Here is an 11,170-nt window from a genome sequence, read left to right on the forward strand (position 1 = left end):
TGCCACTGACATATCTGTCTATTTTTCTAAGTATATTTTCAAGTTGTAGACATTCTTTAAAGTCTCAGGAGTGGATACTTTCACAGCTAGAACACTCCTGCTGTAGAGGATCTTTCTCAATATTATATCAACACTAGTGTGGAGTCTTTGGCAAAATTTGGGAACCAATATAGTGGCATAACATGCTAGGTGTGTCTTCATATCTGGAAAGCTTTTATCAATCAGATATGTGAAGGCATTTCCCTAAGCACATGCTTAGTCTTCAAAGGGTAACTTAGATACCCAGAATCATCTTGCTTAATGTAGTACTTTGGTTTATAACTTTGTAGAAGTTCAACATGTAAGACTGAAATTATGTTTGAAAAAAATACATTTTGACTTCACAGTTCAAATTGTAGTTGACAATTATTTTGTTCACATTGATGTTGTTTCCCAGGAACTTCAGGGCCCTGGATACACCTCAAATCCTTCTGTGAAACCACGTCTTCTGAAGTCCTCTGCCCGTCCTCACTCCAATATGCCGTCTACCCAGTCTACGGCCAGCTTCCTATCTCATGTAAGGACTAGTCCTACAATCCATGATGCAAATGACATAATATATAGAGAATTTTAAATTGAGAAGAATTTCATGTAAAACTATACCTATAGTTATGATATTTTTAATTACTAGATTTTAGATTTATGTAGACCAGATCAATGAAAATGCTTTCTTCACTATTTAATGCTTTCTCTGGGAAAAATAAATATGAAGTAGTCAGTGGGATTCATTTTAACAATAATTGTTAAAGTAAGTTATTTAATAGCCTTATGTTCAATCACAGGGATTTCCAGATTACAAAGCACACTGTGAGATAGCTAAAATGAGCATCACTTCAAATGCAAAAGGCAAATTACTGGCATATTTAATACTCTACCAAGATGAAAATGATTCATAAACTACATGTGAACTTATAATCATAAAATATTAAGAACTTTGGATAGTTTAGTATAACCTTTTGTACTTGTAAAGCTCAGGGGGAAAATATGTGCAATGTAAAATTTAGGAATATTTCTTCTTAAAAAATATAGAGTCATGGAGTCAGAGTTATGGAGTCACTAGTTCCCTGCAACCTGTATTCAGCTCCACCTCTAACAAAATGGGACTTATTCCATAAGTACACAATCAATTTCATTAATTACAATAATTAACAGTCTTTTTGTGTGTATAGCAATAGGATCACCAGTGACTTACCAGTTATTCTACCTGAGCCATTTAAATGAGCATATATTCTGTGAAATGACTAAAAGTTGAAGTGGACTCTTCTTACACACTTAAGATGTGTGTACTGAAAAACAAGCAATCACACAGCAAATAATAAAATAGTCTATCAAACAATTGAATAATAATTTATTATTTATTTATTTTACTTTTCTTAGAGAGAGAGGGAGAGAGAGAAACATTGCTGTGAAAGAGAAACGTCGATTGGCTATCTACGGGGATCAAACTAGCAACCTTTTGGTGCATGGGACTATACCCAACCAACTGAGCCACACTGGCCAGAGCTAAAATATTAATATTAATATTAATATTAGAGGTTAAGCATGTTCTTCACTCTGAAGACTAAACTTGGAGATGGACAAAGGAAGGGAAGGAGACTGCTGCTTTTTGTTTTAGGTGATTCTTATAAAATCATTTTACCTTTGAAACTATGTACATGTTATACTGATAAAAAATGTATTTAAATCTCTCTCTTCAAAAAAAAAACAACAACACCCAAATCAAACAACAAGAAAGAATATTTGACCAGGAGCCATTGGGACCTTGGAAATCCGGTTAAATATGTTGTGCCTTGCTCTTTTCATCTCTAATGAGGAGTCTGGATTATAAGATCTAGGTCATCTAGAAAGATTCGCTCTGAAGTTCCATGACTTTTCATTACCCTTAAACCAATATCGTAGATTTTGCCTAGCCACTTAATATATAGACTCTACTTGATTGTAAAGAATCTCATCTATCACTGAAAAAGTACCAGTCCTATATCTATTAAATTAAACTTTTAAATAATAGTTCTAACAGCAAAAACAAACTATATTTTCTAAATGGACTGTCAAGCATTCTATATACAATTAAGTCCTTCTCTTAAGAAATATAGTATATAATTTTACAAAATAAAAGTAACATACATTCTTTGTTTTGCTCCTTGATGTGTCTGTCTCAAGTACCTAGAACAATATCTGGCACATAATAGGTATCCAATACATATGGTGTTCACATCTGGATCGGCTGCTTTCTACACTTGCTGCACGGTGGGCTTTTTGGATTTCCTTCTACCAAAATCCAGGGAATACTTTTTTTTCTCTGGTGTGTCCCCCCTTCCCCCCCTCCTTTTCAGGTTTAATTACCTTCTTGGTTTATTTATATCTTTGTTTTCATTTGAGCATACAATGCAGTGGCTTCCTCTGAAAGGGTTATTTCATTCTCTATGTATTAAAACTTTGTATGTCTGAGAAACACCTTTATTTTTCACTTATATTTGATGGTCAAAATTTTGTTGCTATTGTGCCATTTTTATTCCAGAGCCTTTATCCCTGGGATTCATTTCCGATTGTTTATAGTGGAGAAAGGGTCCTTTTTCTCTTCATTGTGTTGGGTACTTAGCAGATTCTTGGGGGGGTTTTTGCTCTCAGATATCCTCTTGTATCATTTCTCTGATCATTTTCTCAGTTATTTCTTTCTGGAGTTTCTGTTAGTCAACTATTAGAACTCTTAGATTGATTCTACAATCTTCTTTAATTTTGACTCCACTTTCCATCTCCTCATCTTTTATTCTCACCTTTTGGGAAATTTCTTCAACTCTATTTTCCAAACAACTATTTGAAATTTTTTTCTAATTTCATATATTCTTTTAATTTCCAGGAGCCCTTTTTGTTCTTTAAATCTTCTCTTTATATAGTTTTATGATATTTTCTCCTTTCTGTTTAAGAATATTAACTTCAGCTTTTCAGTAATTTCTCTGTCACCTGAATTATTCATGTTTCAAATTCATTTTTTTTTCTGTTTGTTTTGATGTCTGTCTTTCATGTTAGAGACTTTTCTTCAATGTTTGGAGATCATTGGTTGTCCTTTCATATTTAAGATTGAGGACCTAAAAGCTTATTAAAGTAGCTCTTTGAAAGTTGACAGGATTTGTCAACTAGTAGATAGTTAAGTATTACTTTTTTATTGAGGGGCCCACAAATTATCTATAGGTGTGTTGTTTTTTCTTGGTCCTGTCAGTTCCCCAATCCATCTGCCAGCATTCTGAGAGGTGAGCGGGGCAGGGAGTATGGGCTACCTGTCTACTATGCAACCTCACTCCGTGCTCATATTTTCAGTGTGCAGCCTTGTTCCTGCTATGCCAGGTATCCCATTGAAGCCTAAAGTCCTTTGGTCAACCTCACCCGGAGATTAAGCCTCTGAATTCACTTAGGGGAAAGGAATGAGTCCTTATACAATTATATGGGTAGGACATTTGGGATTCTAACAGCTTCTCCCATAGACTTTCACCCAATCCTCCTATTTTGCTACTCTCTCTTACCTTGGTCTTCAGGAACACAAGACCCCCACTTTCTGAGCCTTTCTAGATCCTTCCATGCAGAGCAGGTTGCTTCTTGTTGGCTGCTTCTGTGCTGGTACTTTAAATTTTAGCTTTACTTGTTCTGCTAAATCAGTTATGAAATGATCCACGTGCTTTCCATCCCCCAACTTTTGTTATCATTACTCATCTACTATTACCTTTCCTTTTCCTCTTTATCCTTGTTAATCCTTTTAGTGTCATTTTAGTGGGGCTTTAGATACAACAGAAATAAATGCAAGTTTACCTTTAGAAGCAGAATCTTACTGTTTATACTACCTCTCCTTTTCCTCTTTATCCTTGTTAATCCCTTTAGTGTCATTTTAGTGGGGCTTTAGATAGAACGGAAATAAATGCCAAGTTTACCTTTAGAAGCAGAATCTTACTGTTTGCATTGCCCTGCATTGTCCCTTCATTTATCTCATGTCCTTTAGCCTTCTTGTTCCATGATTCTAGTGTGTCTAAAATACTATATTTCATTAGGTTTTTGTGAATGAAGATTATGCCATTTTAGAGCCTCAAAGGCTTCTAAAATTATCCAATTTATTCCCCTTGTGCTATAGGTGAGAAAATGGGAGAACCAGAAAATTTATATTATGTGACTTGGTCTAACCTCAAACACACCTGCATATGTTTGTATGTGTTATAGAGTATATATGTACATACAAATACACATGTAATTGGTAGGTTGACATCAAAGCATTTTATATTAATACTTAGATAAGCTATTTTAGCATATAAAAAGAGACTATTTCCAGGATAGTATGATTTTATTTCTGTATCAGAGTCTATACACATACACTATAATTTGTACTAGGTGGGCTTGATCTTTGTCACTGAAGTACCCATGATGTGGGCAAGATTTTTAGTAATACTTTATAACTTTTGTTTCCTACTCACTCATTCCTAATATACAGTATAAATAATATATATGCATTTGAAAAATCTATTTATATTTCATTTTTATTACAGTCTTCTAGCAGGAATACTAGCATAAGAGATGGGTTTGGGTCAGCCATTCTCAAAATAGAATAATCTAATTCAAACTGAATGAGATCAAGCTTTTATTTTTAGCTTTTACATTTATCTTCTATCTTTGGAGAATGGAGATAGGACCAGTTGAGAAGCATACAATCTCCCTAGACGTTTATTATTTCACATCATAACTCATAAACTTGCTTATAATGACTCAAGGCCATTAGAGAGAACAGTATTTGGAGGAGATGAAGGTGTATTAAATATCTAATTTTAGGCATTATTTTGGAACAAAGTCTAACATACAATGTAACAGAAAACTAATCAAAACACAAAATAAACAAGTTTAACAACAACAGTATAACCTTATATTCTTACTTTGAAACCTAAAGCTTGTAGAAATTTTAGCCTGAAAATGTATGTCCTCTAGAAATAGCCTCAATGTGTATTCTAAGGGTCAGAGGATGGGGGTGGGAGGGAGCAGGAGTCTTGGATGGTCTTCAGTAGCTTCAGGAAGAGCTTATGCTTAGTTATTTCTTTACCAGCCTAACTGGAGTCATATTTAAAGAATGTTTTAGAACTGTTCATTTTCTAACTATTTTCTAATTTTAGAAAGTATATTTTGCTTGTATCAAAATATGTCCCAAACTATTCTAATTTGTAAATTAAGTAGTAAAGTATTAAAAATGAATCAATAAAAGAATTGCAAGATATACAAACATTAAAAGGGGAGATTCATAATTTTGACTAAATGAAGCTTAAATCACAAGACCACAATAAGCAAAATTTAAAAGGAATCACAAACTAGAAAAATATTTCCAATAAATAAAGAGTTCCTATCACCCTAGCTAGATGGCTTGATTGGTTTGGAGCATCGTCCCATACACCAAAAGTTTGCAGATTAATTTTTTGATCAGGGTACATACCTAGGTTTCAGGTTTGATCCCTATCAGGGAGCATACAGGAGGCAATCAATCTCTCCCTTTCTCTCTTTCTCTCTTTCTTCCTTCCTTCCTTCCTTCCTTCCTTTCTCTCTCTCTCTCTCTCTCTCTCTCTCTCTCTCTCTCTCTCTGTCTCTCTCTCTCTCCTTTTCCTCCCTCTCTAAAATAAATTTTAAAAACTTCCTAAAACCAGTATTGAAATTATTTTGCCTGAATGTAGTTAATATTTAATGGCATTGTCTGATGTTCATATACACTGTTTAAATTAAAAAACAAAGAAGGTTTTGACCTAGTTGGTTTGGCTCAGCGGATAGAGCATCAGCCTATAGACTGAAGGGTCACTGGTTCAATTCCAGTCAAGGGCACATGCCCAGAGTTGCAGGCTTGTTCCCCAGTAGGAGGTGTGCAGGAGGCAGCCAATCAATGATTCTCATCATTGATGTTTCTATCTCACTCTCTTTCTCCTCTCTGAAATCAATAAAAATATATTTTAAAAAATAAAAAAGGTTTAAAAGTAGATGTGTATAATTGGCTCCTGTGTGTATATTCTAATTTGTAAATATGTGTGCATATATGTATAAATAAGTATACACACATTTATAAGTTAGGTATGGCACTGTGTTGATCATTGATTATCCCTGACTAGCAAGATTACTGATGATTTTTGTTTTCCTCTTCTTCATAATTTCTATTTATCAGTTAAGTTAATTTTATAATAAGAAATAACAGCATACACATCTGAAACCAACCCCCACAAAGTGTATTTGTTCTGTACATTGCTTTATTGCAGCACTCTGTGAAACCTAACGTCCTGAAGGAGGACCCCACAAAGGACCTGAAACAGCTTCTGCAGGAGCTGAGAAGTGTGATCAACGAGGAGCCCTCTGCGCCTGTGGGCAAGGCCGAGGATGATGGGAGAGCACCGTCCCTGGGAGTCACGTTTGGGGCTGTGTAAGACCGAGTGTCCTTCAGGGTGGGAAGCTCCTCACCCAGTGGTTTGCCATCAAGTTGTCTGTGTACTACTCTCTAGGGCAGTGATTTTTGACCAGTGTGCTGCAAGAATTTTTAAAACGTGCGATCGGACTACTTAGTCAGGGGCACTGACCTCTTTTTCCTTAGATAGTCAAATAGAAAAATGACAACAGCCAACACAGCAATAGCCATCTGGTGTGAATGAATCAAAATTATACCTATTTTTTGTCAGATTGGTAAAAATCCTATCTAATAAAGATGGAATATGCAAATTGACCATCACTTCACAACAAAACATGGTGGTGCCCCCAGCCAATAAGGAGGGAATATTCAAATTGATGCAACAAAGATGGCAGGGGCCGGGCTGGGATGCTTGCATCATCGCCATGGCAATGATGCAGGCATTCTGCCCAGCCCCGGCCGCTCCGGGCCTCTGGGCAGCATGCGAAGGTGGAAAGGTGGCTCTGGCCAGAGCGAAGGTAGTGCCAGCAGCCAGGGGAAGGAAGGTTTTTCTTGCACGAATCTTCATGCATCGGGCCTCTAGTTTTAATATATTTTTTGGTGTGCTGCAGAATTTTAGTAATAAGTTTATGTGTGCCATCAGATGAAAAGGGTTGAAAATCACTGCTCTAGGAGGTTGAGGTTTAAATAATTTTCAAATTGACATTACTAAGGACAGCAATATGAAAGTGGAGGAGTTAAGCAAAAGTAAAATAACTTGACATTGAGAGAAAATAATATAGTTACTCTATTCAAAAAGTAATCAGGGTGAGGCATTTCTATGTAAATTTGTAGTTCCCAACAGATTTCACATCCATAATCTTATTTATTACAACTGTTTGAGACAACACAAGGCAGTATTTATTTTACAAATGAAAAAAACACACATTTCAAAAGGTTCAATTGCCTACAGCCACATAGGTGAAGTGAAAACTAGAACCTTGGGAACTATATACCTCTCCAGATGTAATCCAATAGGAAAGGCTTTGGTTCTCTAGGTATTCATACCAATGAGTTATATCAAATTGATAACAATTTAGATCCAAAAAGGATTCAACCAGTTTTGAGCCCTTTCTTATACATACCTACAGAAATAATGAGATTTTCATATTATTTTCAGACAGTTTTAAAATTTTACTGGGCATTGTTATTAGATTAACTTAAAGCATTTTAATATGGTATATACTATATTTTTAGTATTATAATACTAATTTTATGTGAGCTGTTAGTACAACAACATTATTGTAATATTCATTTTCTGGTTATATGATAAATATCTAAAAGTGATACTTTCTGAAATAATATTTATATATAAACAATCTCCAGTTTCTTAATATGTTCAATTAGTATATATTAACCAGAAGTAGCAAAATATTAGTTGGATTTTCCTAATTTTTACTACAAATATTATTATTATCATTTTAATTATTGATTTCAAAGAGGAAGGTAGGAGAGAGAGATAGAAACATCAGTGATAAGAGAGAATCATTGATCGATTGCCTCCTGCATGCCCCTCACTGAGGATCAAACCCACAACGTGGGCATGTGCCCTTGACTGGAATCAAACTGTGACCTCCTGGTTCCTAAATTGACACTCAACCACTGTGCCACACTGGCCGGGCTATTAATATTATTAATAGTAATAGTAAAATGGTAGTAGTAAAAGACAGTTACCTAAGATAACATCATATACTCTGAATCACACATTAAAAACATTCTATTGGCCACTCCATCAAAGAATACTTACATGTGCAGAGCACTGTTATTTTTGTCATGACTCTTCAATATACCTTCTAAGCCAGGGCAGATTATTAAGCTCATTTAACAAATGAATAAATTTAGGAACAGACTGAGTTGCTTCCTCCTAAGAAGCAAAGAGGCAAAGCCAGAAGTAAAAGTTAGAGCCCCTGGTGCCCAGCACTAATCATTCCACAAGGTTGCCATGACTTCCCTGGTGGGATTTTCATCACTTCAGCCATTGTGGGCTTGACTGTATTATAGTGTATTGAATATGAATATATTTGGTCCCTGCTGTTAGAGAATTTATGTTCGTTTGCTATAATCCTACAAATGACCTTTTCACCAAAGCATAAACTCTGTCTGAAATTCTTAAGAGTCCATGGGACGAAAAAGCATTTTTGAGTTGATGAACTTTGCAAATTTTGTTTGGAAGCCTAAAATCTACTGTTGTGCCTTAAAGAAGAATTAAATACATATGAACAATGATTATTCTAAAAATACATGGAATCTGGAAATTGTTCTTTGTGTAATTAACTGAGAGTTATATTTATCTATACAGAGATGGTAGAGTAAGAGATTGCGTTACTGAGTCAAGCCTGAGATTAGAGATGTGCCATAGGTAAGAAGAATCTGAGATTCTGAATTTAAATAATTGTCTAAGAATTTTATATGTGACTAGGTAATTTGGGAATTCTGTTTTGATAGTTTACATGGGAATTGATGGGCATTTTGAGCTCATTGAAAGAAAGCTGTTACATTGTTTAACTGAAACTAAAAAAGGATTTCAATTAAATGTACTACAGTAATTTACTTTCTAGAGATCATTTAATAGGTATGCTTTTGCTTATTTTAATTTTTGCTACTGTTTACCATGTAGCAAAAATTGTGTGCCACATATTTACAATGGCTTACATCACTTTTGAGAGGAAGGCAGTCTGGAAGTAAATGATAACAATCTCACTAAAGCAGCGGTTCTCAACCTGTGGGTCGCAACCCCTTTGGGGGTTGAACGACCCTTTCACAGGGGTCACCTAAGACCATCGGAAAACACATATAATTACATATTGTTTTTGTGATTAATCACTATGCTTTAATTATGTTCAATTTGTAACAATGAAATTGGGGGTCACCACAACATGAGGAACTGTATTAAAGGGTCATGGCATTAGGAAGGTTGAGAACCACTGCACTATAGGATTATAAGAACCTCACTGAAAACAATCCTATTTTCATCAATAATTGAATAGCTGAATTTTTAAGTAGAATCATAAGAAGAGCATAAGGAAATGAAATCCATGACCCCTAATTAAAGACAACTTCTGAGAAATGACTTTAGCCATCAGAGAAAAAAAAGCTAATATTAATTTGTTATTCATTTTAGACACGGGCCATTGCTTGCCGTTTTTCCGCAATTCCTCACTCTCTGCTGCACTAAGTACATGATCCCTCAGGCTGACTAAGCATCTCCCTGTGACCAGCCTGCTTAATCTAGACAGACTACTCCTGATTCCCATTGCTGTTTGTCTCCAACTTTTTCTCCATACTGTTTCCTCCACCCAGAAAAGCCAGTGCCCCAATCTCATTCTTTTGAGTCTGTGCTTGTCTAAAAGCAATGTTCAGAGGAACAATTTTGTTTTATTGCTAAGTTAAAATAACATTGTATAGTCTTTAATTTCCCCATCCGTCTTCCAACAGAAACAGCAACTCATTAAGGGAGTCCACCGAAGGCAGCAAATCAAGTGAGACTTTCAGCAGGTAAGAAATGATCTTACCAGCCCTGACTTTCAGAATATCCTCTTTACTCCTGTTCATTCATTAACTCAGGAGATCACTAATAGCCCATGATGTGCCATACTCTGTGCTGGGTCCTGAGACTGACAGTGAGCAAGACAGATAGGGGCCTGTCCTCAAGTTGCTTACAATCTAAGGTCTGTTTATTGACTGACTGCCTGGGAAAAAGCTTACTTTTTCTTTTCTATTTTTACCAACTATAAATAATAGAGATATCAAAGCCCTTCTATATTATAAGAATATGAGAATGAATCCTACTGTTTAATTTCCAGTTGAACAGAGGCTCATTCATTGTCGTGTCTTCAGTACCAAGCACCTGCCACATAGTGGCCATTCAGTGAATATTTGTTTAGTGAATAAATTAAGACATATTATAAATATTTTCTTACTGCCCCTGCTACTTGATTGCCAGGGCTGACTGGCAGACCCTGAATGACGGATGAATGATTACTCTGACACATGTTTTTGTGAAAGAGAGGCTGAGGGACTACTTGGCTATCGCCACCAAGTAGTCCTGTTCGCCTGTCTCCTTTGGCTTTTATTGTAACAACAGTTTGAACTAAAATTAATTATTAGTTACTATCAGCAGGGTAAACATTCTTGAGAAAACACATGCGTCCTTTAAGCAACGACATTTTAAAGTCTAAACATAAAATTCTAGTAAAATACCTGGGGGATCGGACTTGTTTGGAAAAGTCAAGGTAGGGACTGCCGCCTTTGGCAAGCTCCCCCACCGCCCCCCAGGTCCCAGACCTTTCAGAGAATCCTCCTTACAGACATTCCAGCCAAGTCACGTGCTTCCCCACACTTGATCAATATACAATGAACTTGAATCTTTCTAAGTATATCTTCCTGTTAACCTAAAGGAAATGAGATTCAATTTTACTTCTCACCTAGTGTGTAACACTGTATTGTTCCTATTAATAATATCTGCAGCTATTGCATATTTTTATATTTTGGGGCTATTTCAGACTTACTACGTTAAGTCTACCTAACCTATGACATAGGCATTATTATCCCCATGTATAGGTTAGTAATAAAGACTCAGATTGCTTAAGCAACTTGCCAAGATCATACAGCTTGTAAATAGTAGAGTCGCATTTGAACTCAGGTCTAGCAGGTGCCTAAACTCCAGGATCCTGGACTGAGCTGCCAGGG

General features: G+C 35.8%; 1 protein-coding gene across 1 annotated transcript in view; it reads left to right on the plus strand.

The window, feature by feature from the left end:
- The window catches only part of CCDC158 (coiled-coil domain containing 158), an 84,506-nt gene that overhangs the window by 61,468 nt on the left and 11,868 nt on the right, over positions 1–11,170 (plus strand). Inside the window, exons 17-20 of the mRNA XM_015570218.1 lie at positions 437–556; positions 6,300–6,460; positions 8,781–8,840; positions 9,917–9,976. Coding sequence (XP_015425704.1) covers positions 437–556; positions 6,300–6,460; positions 8,781–8,840; positions 9,917–9,976 — 401 coding nt within the window. The remainder of the gene's footprint in view (positions 1–436; positions 557–6,299; positions 6,461–8,780; positions 8,841–9,916; positions 9,977–11,170) is intronic.

The sequence above is a fragment of the Myotis davidii genome, unplaced genomic scaffold (assembly GCF_000327345.1).
Source record: "Myotis davidii unplaced genomic scaffold, ASM32734v1 scaffold892, whole genome shotgun sequence".
NCBI lineage: Eukaryota > Metazoa > Chordata > Mammalia > Chiroptera > Vespertilionidae > Myotis > Myotis davidii.